At 58.7% G+C, this 13,061-nt stretch overlaps 4 protein-coding genes across 4 annotated transcripts; all 4 read left to right on the top strand.

The window, feature by feature from the left end:
* Positions 1–1,539: 1,539 nt before the first annotated feature.
* Positions 1,540–5,350, top strand: BU26DRAFT_570664 (uncharacterized protein; the record flags this gene model as incomplete). The annotated part of the gene is made up of 3 exons (XM_033834042.1): positions 1,540–4,103; positions 4,154–4,760; positions 4,811–5,350. The coding sequence occupies 3 exons, from the start codon at positions 1,540–1,542 to the stop codon at positions 5,348–5,350; spliced, it is 3,711 nt and encodes a 1,236-aa protein (XP_033677593.1).
* Positions 5,351–6,688: 1,338 nt separating this feature from the next.
* Positions 6,689–7,367, top strand: BU26DRAFT_399324 (DUF1640-domain-containing protein; the record flags this gene model as incomplete). Its single annotated transcript, XM_033822780.1, has 3 exons — positions 6,689–6,831; positions 6,885–7,256; positions 7,310–7,367. Coding segments are annotated over 3 exons (573 nt in total), but the record flags the coding sequence as incomplete, so codon positions are not given.
* Positions 7,368–8,399: 1,032 nt separating this feature from the next.
* Positions 8,400–10,102, top strand: BU26DRAFT_128963 (14-3-3 protein). The gene is made up of 7 exons (XM_033819623.1): positions 8,400–8,577; positions 8,696–8,810; positions 8,875–8,894; positions 8,954–8,965; positions 9,064–9,338; positions 9,409–9,496; positions 9,563–10,102. Exons 1-7 carry the CDS (start codon positions 8,566–8,568, stop codon positions 9,923–9,925), a joined length of 885 nt encoding a protein of 294 aa, XP_033677591.1. The 5' UTR covers positions 8,400–8,565; the 3' UTR covers positions 9,926–10,102.
* A 479-nt stretch (positions 10,103–10,581) lies between these two features.
* On the top strand, positions 10,582–11,776 carry BU26DRAFT_128928 (uncharacterized protein). Its single transcript, XM_033819622.1, has 2 exons — positions 10,582–10,716; positions 10,765–11,776. The coding sequence occupies exon 2, from the start codon at positions 10,909–10,911 to the stop codon at positions 11,626–11,628; it is 720 nt and encodes a 239-aa protein (XP_033677590.1). The 5' UTR covers positions 10,582–10,716; positions 10,765–10,908; the 3' UTR covers positions 11,629–11,776.
* The last annotated feature ends 1,285 nt before the right edge of the window (positions 11,777–13,061 follow it).

Below are 13,061 nucleotides of genomic sequence, written 5' to 3'. Positions count from 1 at the left end.
GTGATTGTATGTATTGAGGCTGGTGGGCCTGAGTCTGGAATTGCTGCTGTTGCATCTGAGGCTCCGGCTGCGGAAAGGTATTCTGTTGTACGGGAGCTTGACCGAAGACATTCTGGGTCGGCGATGGTGTTTGATTGGGGAGCTGTGGGGGTGGCGGTCCAGCGGTGTAGGGCGGTGGAGCGGGCGAGTTGGCGTCAAAAGAGTTGACGGAAGGCTGTTGCATTGTGGCACCCTTCCCGTTTGTGTTGGGGGCCGTGCTTTCCTTGCTTTCGGCTCTTGCGAGATGCTCTTGCTGAGCCACGAGACTCGTGTCGTAGTCCAATGTACGCCTTGCTCTTCCAAGCTATATCGTCTTTAAAGGGTTTCTATCTTCCCAACTCAACAAGGCGGAAATGGCCTCCTTGAATGAGAGAATTGTGTTTCGGGGTGGGAAAGCGAGGGGCTGGATCTCTAGAATTGAATCTTCTCGTAGACGAAGGTGCGATACACTTATTAGACTAGAGTGAAAGAAAAGGAGCGAACGAGTTTTGGAGAGGGAGAAGGCTAGAGTTAAGCAACGCGAAGGACTCGGATCAGGTTGAATCTAGCCCGTATCTGAGGCTGTAGCTCTTCCTCAGCCGCACGTTGTGGCTTCCTCCCTTACCCCTTCTGGTTTGAGGAAGCGAAGCATTTCGACCAAAGCGGGCCCCACGCCTATAGTGTGCATGTTCGTAGCATTGATGTACCTCAGCCCTGTGGAGTTGAGGTTTCTGAGGTGTGCATCCGCACGCGAGGTATACGCGCCGAGCGTACCGTACCGACAGGGCGGTAGTAGCAGTTGACGCGCCCAAAGAACCGTGGCTTCTTTGAGAAGCGCGGCGAGTGCCGAGATATTGAATCGAACCATCCAAGACAGATGGAGCAACCTCGAGGATGGCCCGCGACAGGGGAAACTGCACACTGTCCGTGCCGGCCCGCGCCCTTGCGCCGGCGATTTCTCGCTCAGAGGGTGCGGCCAACCATCCAGGCCACCGAGCGCCTCCGTTTGTATCCTTCGCTCCAGTCGAGCAGAAATATCTCTCCAGTCGGGAGCGGGAGAGACCCTTATGCGCCGCCAAGGTGATGGGTGGTCGTCGATTCGGCCGGCCAGCGCGTATATGGTCCAATCAGACGCCATCAGGGGCCCTCGGGCGCGTGCAGGGAAGCTCTCGATGCGGAGCCCAATACTCGACCTCTGCAGGAGCGCGATGGGAAGAAGGCTACGTAAGTCAGCTTCGCCTCAGACTGAAGCAGGGTAATTGCGCATTTGCCGTCCTAGAGCTGTCTGCCTCCTACATATACGACCACTGACCGGTCACTGGACCGCGCAGTACATCTGCCCGTTTACCTCTCCCGTGCCGTCAGCGTCATATCGATTTACCCCGCGAGCGCCCACTTACCCACGCCTGCCCTCGCACCGCGACTCGACCTGCAACCGTCTCCAAAAATAAGTCGACGCTTGTCATCGCCGGCGATCCAACAACCAAACAGGCACGACATACATAAAATCCGCATTTCGCGATGGAGGGCCGCAAGCAGGGACGGCCGGAAGAGGAGCTCTTCTTGCGCCCTTCAGACACGCCAGAGACGCCCACTGTCGGTCCGCTGAGGATCCAGAAGAGGGAATCAGCCTCAAAGAGCCCTCCCCCGAGGACGGACTCGGCGGGCAGCTCCAACCAGCCGGCTTTCTCGCGCCCTCCGCCTATGCCAACGTTCCCGGCACCGCCTACGACGGCGTTTCCAGCACCGCCTACGCATCCTCCCACCGCGCCGTTACCTTACCCGGACGATCGACCACCGAAGCAGCATACGTTAGTCCAGGGCCGATACACACCACTGAGTGAGAGAGAACGGGCAACGAAGAATGCGACTCCACCAGAGCTAGATGGACGGAGACGGGGCTCCTCAAGCGCGACAGGTCCCAGTCCCAGTTCGCCAGGCTCGCGCGCCCGGTTCGATGCGCACGACCCCAATAGACCGTCAGTGGCAGGCTACGGCGGACCCGGCAGAGCTTCAGATGGATCAATACAGCCGTCAAAGTTGGCGGAGCGGAGAGGAACTGCGCCCAAGCCTCTCCCAGAGTCTCCAGGCCCAGAGACCCCTGATAAGGAGGGCTTGTTCCAGCGGCCACCGCAGAGGGAAGGAGGCCCCGACGCAAACCCGTTTCCTGCCTACCACCAGCAGTACTGGCCTCCACCAGCAAATTCGGCTGGTCCGAAGTCACCAGAGCCGGCACTGCAGATCCCCAACCCTGGCGGTATCAATCGACTGAGCTCCACCGCGTCTACCTCCACCACGAAAGCGCAGCGAGGCTCTCCCCCACCACCGGAGACGCCCATAATGCCTCCTCCTAGCGGCGGTATCGAAGCGCGATTTGCTGCGGCGGGAATCGCTGGCGCCTCTACGCTGACGAGTCTACAAGCGCAGACCGCGCAGAGTGCTGCTGCTGCTCAGCGGAATCAGGCCTACGCCGGTGCACAACCAAGGCCGGGTGTCACCTCACCATCGGCAACACAGCAACCTCCGAGGAGGCCTTGGACTCCAACCGAGCAGCCTGGAAGCCAGCCACACGGTCCTCCCACCGTGTACCAGGGCATGAACCAGGTCGGACCGTCGAGCAGCCCTCCCCAGGCGCCACTTCCCCAAGTTCCTACCCATACTCCTTCACCGGCACCCGCGAATATACCGCCAGAACACCCCTTGACGCACGATATGGGGCGTATGAACTTGAACGAGGAGCCACCACCGGCGTACTCGAGCATCCAGCATCCTGCGGCCACACAAACGCAAGGCTACCCGAACGAGAAAGGTAGACAAGCCACTCCTGCCCAGGCACCCCAAGCTCAAGCTGCGCCGCCGGCGTCTGAACCGAGCTTGCAGGGACATCCTGCATTTGCCAATGATGCACGACCCCAGCAAGCAACTGCCTCAACGCAGCCCACGGGAGTGGTGGCTCCAACGCCAACAGCGAGCCAGTTCCCACCACAAGCACAGCAGACACACCATGGCACCACGCCGAGTCCGGCGCCCGCACCGGGACCCGGCCCTGCGTCTCCTCCGCCGCTTCCTGAAGGCTGGATAGCTCATCTTGATCCAAACTCAGGCCAGTACTACTACATTCACCTACCTACGCAGTCCACACAATGGGAGTTCCCGAAGGGCCCAACCCCGCTGAACTTGAACGAGCCCATGTCTCCGACCAACTCGTATGCCAATCCGCTGAGTTCCCCGGCGTTCGGAAAGACACCACTAGCATCGCCTGGATTTCCTACACAGTCAGCCGGCTATCACGGTGATATGATGGGTATGGCGCCGCTCGCGACTCCTACCACGAGTGGCTTCACAGGACCGCCTCCCACCGCCGGCGTGGACATGTACAAAGTTGCTCCCACCAACAGCGTGTACTTCGGCCCCTACCTGAGGTACACGAACATGGACATTGAGCGAGGTCTGTGGCTCGGCTCGATCCTCCTAGTCACAAACACCCCGCATCCGCCAACGATCCATATCCATCAGAGCGTAGACCTGTCGCCGAATCCACGCCAGCTAAAGGCAAACCCCATCTACACGCATCAGACGTGGATATTCTACCGCTACGACGTCGACCTCAAGATGGAGGAGGACCACGCAGCAAAGTGGACGTACGCCATCACCTCGCACCTGGGATGTACGCGCTTCGAGTTCTTGGTTGCAGGGCGCCACGAGACCAGCTGGCGCTTCATTGCTCACTCGGGCAATGACTTCGCTCTGAATGTGAATGCGAACGAGAGAGCTAAGCTTGGCGGGGTCGGGTTCATGTGGAAGGACATCCTGCAGAAGAATGCGGAATGCGGCGGTTTCCACGTGCAGCTTGGGCTAGGCGGGCAGATATATGCCGATCGGCTGTGGAAGGAGATTCCTCTTCTCAAGCAGTGGACAGCAATGAGCGGCAAGGAGAACCGCAAGAACGCGCCCTGGACGGCGAAGCATGAAGAGGAGGTTTGTCACGCGTACTTCCACTACTACACCAGCCATTTCGATCAGCCACACCTTAGAGAGGCGTTTGCACAGATTCCCCATATCCTGGCTCTCGATGATCATGATATGTAAGTTGAACTCATTTGAGTGCCTAATCAAGTTGCTAATCAGATGGCAGTTTCGATGGTTTCGGCTCGTACCCTGAGTACATGCAGTTCTCCAACATGTTCAAGAACATTGGGCGAATAGGCATCGAGATGTACCTGCTGTTCCAGCACCACACCACCTTGGAGATCCTCCGCAACGTGAGCAACGAGGTGGACCTCTTCACGATTACGGGCACTGGGTGGCACTTCATCAAGTATCTCGGACCCTGCGTCGTCGCCGTCGGACCAGACTGCCGCTCCGAGCGAAACCCGCATCAGGTGATGGCTGGTCCAACGTACCAGGGCATCTTTCCCAAGGTTGCTACGCTTCCGCCCAGCGTGCAGCATTGCATATGGATGGTTCCGGTTCCGATCGTCTACCCCCGCCTGGAGTCGGTAGAGCATCTTGCCACGTCGATGGCAACCGGGAAGAAAGCCGTGACCGGCACCTTCAACATGCTCGGCAAGGTTACTAGCTCTGTCGCAGGCGTTGTGGGTGCCAAGAACGTGGTCGGCGACGGCTTCAACTCGGTCAAGAAAGCGATCGGAAAGTCTGGTCTCATGAGCGGCGTGCTGAGCCCATTCGGCGAGATTGATCTCCTCGACGAGCTGAGAGACCAGTGGACACACGACTCGAAGGTTCGTTCACTCCCCTTATCCTCGCATAGCAGTCTGCTTACACATCACAGGATCTCGAGCGCACATACTTCATCCGCACCCTCCAAGGCATCTCGCACAACAAGTCGCTCCGCATGACCTTCTTCTCCGGCGGCGTCGACTGCTGCGGCGCAGGCCTCGTGCACGACCCGTCCAAGCCGCAGGACCACAAGACCATGTACCAGATCATCAGCTCGTCGGTCGTCAACGCGCCGCCGTCCAACTACGTGCTGCGGCTGCTGCACAACAACCGCGCGCTGTACATCCCGCAGAACGGGCACCGCAGCAACCACGCGCCGTCGGACACCAAGGAGGACATGATGGAGATCTTCACACAGGACGTCAACGGCACGCCGCGCGAGTACAAGCGGCTCATGGGCCGGCGCAACTACGTCGCCTGCGTCATCTACGACCCGGAGATTGTGAACGGCACGTTCGGCCAGGCGGTGCCGGGCCACGGCAGCGGCAAGCTGTCGTTGGCGGTGGACTTCATGGTGCAGAACGACGGGCCGTACAGTGCGCCGATGAAGTATGGCCCGGTTATTGTGCCGAGTCTGGAGTATGGACGGTGAGAAGCCATGTTTTCCTTTATCGGTTTCTTTCTCAGAGATATATGTGTGTGCGTGTGTATCCAGCATGGAGCGGCGATCTCTATGCTGATTTCTATGGGTGTATGGGTTATGTTATGGTGCATAGCAAGCGTGCTTTATCCAGCCGGCCGGGCGCTTAGCGATTCGGAGGGCCTTTTTTTTTCTTCTTCACGAAGTTCGATGCGCGGCATGAGGATAGTATAGTATGAGTTAGCGAATAGCAGATAGATGATTATACTTTATTTGATGGCCTATGTCTAGAGTGTTGCGGATGTGAGAGTGAGCAGTGCTATGGAGAGATCTGAGGTGAGATAGAGATTGAGAGCGGGGACTGTTTTGTAGGTGTCTGTATGGAACGGCATTGCAAAGTGAGCTGAGGCCTTGATGCCTAGAGTATAGACTCATGGCTTTGATGTGGTATGGTGGCATGAAGGGGAGAGGATGATATTGTGTATGATGGTCTTCCTAATCGGGACACTCCTTTCTGCGCTGCAATCTACCATCGGACGACCCGCGTATATCATGTAAAGATCCTGTTCAGAGCAACTTGACGCTTCTGTGTGCTCTGGGTGGTTGGTTGCAGCGCTGTGTGTGGTAGCGGACGTCAACGCAGCGTGGGAAGGCGCGAGGGGCATGCTAGAAAAGAGCACCCGACCTGTATGATGAGATGCGCACAAGGGGGCAAGAAGAGGGTCTCGAGGCGAGGAATACCTAGGTATGCAATAAATGTCCATTGTAGCGGAGGGGGGTCAACACATCGTGAAAAAGAGCGAGGGGTCAGTGCTGGAAGCGGAGCAAGCAGAGGCAAGAGCGACCCACAGCATGGCAAGTGCATCAGGCCAGAAAAAGAAAGTCAGTCCATCGTCTCCATTCTATTCACACTCAGAAGCGCTTTCCCTGGCTTGATGGAGGGGCCGTTCCGTGGACCGGGTTGGCCTGCTTATGTCATGCCGACCCAGCGTTCCGATGCCGGTCCAAACCGCAGCAGAGCTCCCGCGGTCGCCATCGTTCACGACCACGACAAAAACAATGCGAATACACGCCACGGCAGCGCCTGCATGGCGGAATGCCTCCTCATATGTGACCGCGGGTCCCCGATATGCGGCAGAAAGAACGCCCAGGAGCGGATGCCTGCTTGCTGGTCGCGCTGAGCTCCCAGGCCAGCGGGCAGCTCCATCGTCCCGCCGAAAATTCAGTGCAGCGACTGCCCAATCGAAGCACCACCGCGCCGACATCCTCAGCTCTGTTCAGCGGCTGAACGGGATCCCGAATTCGCGCCGCTATGCTGCTGGCTTTGCGGCTGCGCCAGCCGTCTTCCGCAGAGGCTTCAGCGCAACGGCTGCCCCGTCCAAGGACCATCATTTCGACACGCTGAAGTTTGTGCAGCGATTGAAGGACGAGGGGTTCACGGAGGAGCAGGCAGTGGCCATGATGAAGGTCCTCAGCGACGTCATCGAGGAGAGGTACGTTTGCTGGCTCCCATCCCATGGTCCCTTGTCGTCGCTGACGTGCCCAGCATCCAGAACCTCACGCGCACCATGGTCCTCCGCGAAGACCAGGAGAAGGCGACCTACACGCAGAAAGTCGACTTCGCCAAACTGCGCTCCGAGCTCATGACGGCCGATTCCACCGAGTCGTCGCTCACGCGCGCCTCCCACGAGCGCTTGACAAACGAGCTGGCAAAGCTGAACTCGCGGCTCCGCGACGAGATACAGCGCACGCAGGCGTCTGTTCGGCTGGATCTCAATCTCGAGAAGGGGCGCATACGGGAGGAGGCCAACGTGCAGGAGCTCAAGATCAAGGAGACGGAGACGCGCATCGAGCAGGAGACAGCGCAGCTGCGCGAGAGGCTCGAGGCAGTCAAGTTCTCGACGCTGCAGTGGCTGATGTACGTCGACCGCTCCATTGCGGTTAGGTCGGAGACAGCTAACGTGTTTGCAGGGGCGTTTGCACGGGCACTGCGGCCCTCATGCTCGGTGTTTGGCGTTTGCTGATGTGAAGCACCTGGCGCCACGGATGCATTCTGGAAGACGGGCGCATGAGGATGCGGTACTTGCACGGTACTTGGGCCATGGTTCGGCTGGGCGGATTCCTGCGCGATACCCACAGGCGGAATGGTCGATCGCCAGATGGCTTTGCTGGATCCCTGCTCCGCATAACGTTGTGCGGTGCCACAGCAGGCGCATAGCCACGATGCTGGCAGCACGGCGGGTTGGACTTGCGCGCGACTCACGATAACACGGTGTGCGGCAATGCGACAGTGGTACGCTAGTCGTCAACACTCGGTAGTATAGATTGCGGCTGCGGCCCATCATAGCGGGCGCCCTTGCCTATACGTCAGCCTTAACACTCAGGCAATGCGCCCGCCGGCTCGCAGGCAGTCTGATATTGCCCTCCGATGATGCAATGGCGCGATGGCAGCCCTGCTTTGCCACGCGCCCGCCCACGCTGGGGCACTGTTTGTGCAGGCCGTCTGAGACGCGGCTGCTCTCGTCACTGGCCTGAAACACTGAGAGAAATAAAGGCACTTTCGTCTGGACATGGTGCGAATCATAAGCGTGAAGCGGCCCTCTTTGGGTGGATCGCGACCAAGTTTTCCAGCTGTTTCCAGCGGACGGTGATTGGCGGGGGCCGCCCCTGGTTCAGCAGCCAGTCCACTTGCTGGCGGGCGCACCTCTGGGGCGTGACTGGTGTGACGGGACCACAGGACGTCGAAGGTGGCACTGCCAGACTAGTAGTGGTACTGTGGGCACGACAAAGGGCTGCGTTGGTAGAGCAGCCCCGGCCCGTATCCGCTCACGTGAGCTCATTTCAGACCCCTCTGCTGCCAAGGCGAGCCCCGTGAGGGCAACGGAGCCGTACTGCGTAGAGACAGGAGTCGGCGTGAAGCAGGATAGTACCTAGGTAGAGAGCACATTGAACGGCTGCCCGGCGCCGGCAGCAGAGGTGACTGCGCGACGGGGCCAGCGGAGCCACGGGGAAGGCGCGGGCGCTGTGCTGGCTCGGGGCGGATCAATCGCGGTCCTGTGAAAGACGAGAGCCCTCGTCAAAAAGGCAGCCTGCGCACCTCAAAACACCCCATCCCCATCTCCGACCCACCACCTGCACCGCAACACCACACCCGCACTCTCACCCGCACCCTCCGTCCGCGCCCCTACCACACCCACACCCGCAATCCCACCTGCAACTCCGTCGAAATGGCTAACGAGGTACGTACTGCTTTATCGCGCGCCGCCCCGCGCGCTGCTGCTGCTGGTGGGATGCCCGTCTGGGCGCCCGCCTGCAGGCCCACGATAAACGTCAACAGCATGCTAACTGCGGTGCCAGCGCGAGAGGTACGTCCGCGATGCCCCCGAGCCCTGCGGCTATCTTGGCCCATTGACCACGGAAAACAGCAAGACGTTCCTGGCCCGGCTCTGCGAACAGGCTGAGCGCTACGACGGTAAGTGCTGGCGTGCCCGCCGCCCGCAGTCCGACGCGCGTTGCTAACAGTGCCCGTTCTGCAGAGATGGTCACGTACATGAAGGTCAGTCAATCCCCCTGCAGCTGCTGTTTGTTGAGGTGCATGAGCTCACTGTTGTCCAGGAAGTCGCAAAGGTATGCCAACGCACCCCGTCCCGTCACGCCCTGCGCCGGCTGCGACGACGACGACGACGACGCCCAGCTCGCCGAACCGCCTGCTAACCCATGCACAGATTGGCGGCGAGTTGACCGTCGACGAGCGCAACCTGCTGTCCGTCGCCTACAAGAACGTCGTCGGCACGCGACGCGCTTCCTGGCGCATCATCTCGTCCATCGAGCAGAAGGAGGAGTCCAAGGGCTCGGACAAGCACGTCACCACGATCCGCGAGTACCGAAAGAAGATCGAGGACGAGCTCGAGAAGGTCTGCCAGGATGTGCTCAACGTGCTCGATGAGTCCCTCATCCCCAAGGCCGAGTCTGGCGAGTCCAAGGTCTTCTACCACAAGATGTGAGTCCCCTGACGCTCTCCGACAGCCCGTCAGTGAAGCACAGTGCAGCTAACCACTTTGCGACTGCAGGAAGGGCGACTATCACCGCTACCTTGCCGAGTTCGCGTCCGGCGAGAAGCGCAAGGTTGCTGCGACTGCCGCGCATGAGGCGTACAAGGTATGACGCAATGACTAACTAATATGGCCCTTGTCCACAACAACAGTCGCTAACGGACGCGTACAGACGGCCACGGATGTTGCTCAGACCGAGCTCACTCCGACCCACCCGATCCGTCTCGGTCTCGCTCTGAACTTCTCGGTCTTCTACTACGAGATCCTGAACTCACCGGACCGCGCCTGCCATCTTGCCAAGCAGGCCTTCGACGACGCCATTGCCGAGCTCGACTCGCTCTCGGAGGAATCCTACCGCGACTCCACGCTCATCATGCAGCTCCTCCGGGACAACCTCACGCTCTGGACCTCATCGGACGGCGGCGAGGCTGAGCCGTCTGCCGAGGCGTCTGCCCCCAAGGAGGACAAGCCAGCGGAGGCCGAGAAGCCAGCTGAGCCAACCGAGGAGCAACCGCCGGCTCCTACGGCTGCCTAAACGCAACCCCCATCTCTCGACCTTGTTTTCCTTCCTCAGCCGCCGTCATCTATTCCCGGATAGACGAAGGAGGCTGTCCTGGCAGCGAGCGTCTACGGAGTTGAGTGTGTATGTGTTTCTTGCAAAATCGGTTTCAGCGAGCGGACGGATTCCCCCACGACTTATGTCTTTCCTCTATACCGGCACCTTCCCCTTTTTGGCATGCTAGCCTCTGCGGCTGCATACCTATCTCTATCACTAGCGTACTCGCTCTTCTTGGAGGCGTCGAGTTGTTAGTATGGATTGCGGGTCTGCGCTTGGTGATCTCTATGCGATCAATCCCGGGATTTCGCACAACTTTTCCTTTATGCACTCTATATGAGCACCTCCCTATTTGACGGATTGGACGGGTGTGTTGGTTGGCCTTGGCTTATTCCCTCACATTGAGGCAGGACATCACTTTTGGGCTTCCTGGAGCGGGTTCGAGAGCTCCGGTGGGCTGATTGGCAAGGCACTGTGACTGCACTCTTGGGATAGCTTAAGAAACCTTTCATTTCACGCCTGGTGCACTTCTGAGAAGTGACTCTAAATCTGTCTATGCTTTCCAAGGTTGGACTGCCTGTCACCCTGTCCATACCGATGTGATCTGGCTTTGTTGAGGCGTGCGCTATCTGACATGTGCAGGTAAGACCTTGGGGAAGGAGCCCCGCCACGCGAAAAATGTCTCGGATGTTCACCCCGCCACACCCACTGCCCTCTCATTCGCGCCGCACCCCAGAACCCACAACTACTCTTTACGGACAACTTTAGGAGTAAGTAATCTACCCATTCGTCCACGGAGCATCGACTCAACTTCACAGGCTCCAGACTGCCCGGCCAGCGCGTTAAGTCGCCAACGTATACCCTCGAAAACTCCAGCATCAACGAACACGACGAGCTCCCCATCACGAACCAGCACTCGCTCGCGATCCCAACCCCTACGTCTACGTCTATTCGAGCTACAAATGGTGCAGATGCTATACACCCAGAACTACTACTCCGTCCTCGGCCTCGCGTCCCCAACGCTACGCTCCTCGTCCTCCGATAATAATGCCTCCGCCTCCCTATCCGCCTCCCTATCCCCAACCGCCATCCGCCGCGCCTACAAAACCGCCCTGCTGAGCGCGCATCCGGATAAAGCAGCACAGGGATCTACCGTTGCAGGACAGATGCACACGCAGCACGTCGTCGGGGGAGGGGTGGAGACCCGCGGTGCTGCACGACCGGAACGCAGCGCGGAAGGCACAGGGAAAGGAACACACACATACACCGTGGACGATGTCAAGCAGGCTTTTTCCGTCCTAGGAGACGCGGCGCGGAAGCGGGAGTATGATCGCTGGCTCGCTGCTCAACCGCTGCACGGGAGTCGTGGGGATGGGAGTGGGAGTGGGATGGGGAGGGATTTCGTCCTCGGGCTCGAGGTGCTGGATTTGAGTGATTTTGAGGTCGTGGCGCGGGATTGCTCTTCGGAGGAGGGGGGTACGCCCACAAGTTTTTCTGGAGAAGGAGATGATGAGGTGCAGTGGGTTAGGCCGTGTCGCTGTGGCGCGGAGAAAGGGTTTAGGATAAGTGAGGGCGAGTTGGTGGATGTGGAGCGCAGGGGCGGGAGGGAGGTGCTTGTGGGTTGTGAGGGGTGTAGTTTGTGGGTTAGGGTCGGGTTTGAGGTTGAGGTTGAGGAGAGGTAGGGGGAGGGGGTGGTTTGCTTTGGGAAATGTGATGTGATAAGAGGAAGGGGATAGGGGAGGGATATGAGGAGGGAGGGACAGAGGCCAGACTGGTCGGTCTTCTGCCCCGAGGGAGATACGTCTGAGGCGCTCACTGCTGTTCAGGGGAACGGGTGTGACTTGACGACTCACACGTACAAACTCCCGCTCCTACCTCCGCCCAGACGAACACGCAACAACGACAGCAGCGGCTCAGAATCGCCCTCGAACATGTGCACATGACCACACAGCAAGGCCACTGCCGTTGGATATTTCAATGCTGCATTACCTCCCCCGCCTCCTCGACATCGACACCCCTTCCCGCTATCACCTCCAGCCTGCGGTCCTTGCGGAACAACGTATCCACGACTTGCTGCATGTTCAACGGCTCGGTCATCTGGGAGACATGGGATATATACCATGCAAGTTGACCGCTATTCGGCACAACGCAACGCATATTCAGCCTGCTCTGCTGCGTGCTAGGGGATGTCTGCTTGACAGGGGGTATGTGCAAAGGCCCACTAGTACTGGACGAGCAAGGCAAAATGAGTCGGCACAGAACTGTATGGAGATGAGACGGAGGCTGTGTACAGTACAGAGTGACTTCGTAGACGAGCTTCTAGCACGGTTTGATCGTACGGGCAATACATGAATGGATATCGATCGATTGTTAGTGCCCAATACTGAAGGATTGATGCGGATGACATTAGTCTTTGGGAAAACACACACGGCACAAGACAGGCTCTACTCTAGCATGTAGATAGAGAACAGTGGAGCTTTCTTTCTACACCATGCCATTGTTCCGGCCGCACCGCCACCACCACTCCTTTCTTTCTTTCTTACTTGCTCCAAGAAAAGAAAAGAAAAGAAAATCCTTGCAACAGTATAGTGGAGATCTCTACTATCCCTCCCTCCCCTCGAAACGCGTGCATCCAGACGCAGACAAGCGCTATCGATTAGCCAGCGTCGAAGATAGTCCGCCGATGTCGAAATCGACGCCCTGCGCGTGACGTGATTCCACTGGGTGGACGCGTGCCTAGCATCGAGTCGACTCGATGAGGGAGGAGGTTTATCGTATGTTGGCAGAAACAGAGGCAGGCCTGGGATAGGACTTGCGGAGGCGGGTACAGCTAGTGCAGAGAAGAGACTGGTTGCGGGGGTGTGGGCTTTTCTTTAGTTATGGAGTGGTGTGGTGTGGTGTAGGGTTGGGATTGGGATTGGGATTGGGATTAGAGTGCAGAGGGAGGGAGGGAGGGAGGGAGGTGGGGGTTTGTGGATGGGGTGGAGTGGGATGGGATGGGGGATGTCCGTTAGGGAGGGAGGGGACTTAGGAGGATCCTGAGGTTGGGTGGGTGGGGTTATGTAAGGGGAGGGAGGGAGATTGCTTGCTTGCTTGCTTGCTAATACAATATATT

The sequence above is a fragment of the Trematosphaeria pertusa genome (genome assembly GCF_010094035.1).
Source record: "Trematosphaeria pertusa strain CBS 122368 unplaced genomic scaffold BU26scaffold_19, whole genome shotgun sequence".
NCBI classification, from domain to species: Eukaryota; Fungi; Ascomycota; class Dothideomycetes; order Pleosporales; family Trematosphaeriaceae; genus Trematosphaeria; species Trematosphaeria pertusa.
The sequence above is the reverse complement of the archived record's forward strand: the minus strand, read 5'-3'. Positions and strand labels throughout refer to the sequence as shown.

Excerpts from the sequence above, each read along its gene's own strand:
- BU26DRAFT_128963 (XM_033819623.1), top strand. Across the intron at positions 8,811-8,874 it reads ACAGGCTGAGCGCTACGACG|AGATGGTCACGTACATGAAG; the intron begins GTAAGTGCTGGC and ends CCCGTTCTGCAG. Across the intron at positions 9,497-9,562 it reads CCGCGCATGAGGCGTACAAG|ACGGCCACGGATGTTGCTCA; the intron begins GTATGACGCAAT and ends GGACGCGTACAG.
- BU26DRAFT_128928 (XM_033819622.1), top strand. The coding sequence starts at position 10,909 with ATGGTGCAGATGCTATACACCCAGAACTACTACTCCGTCCTCGGCCTC.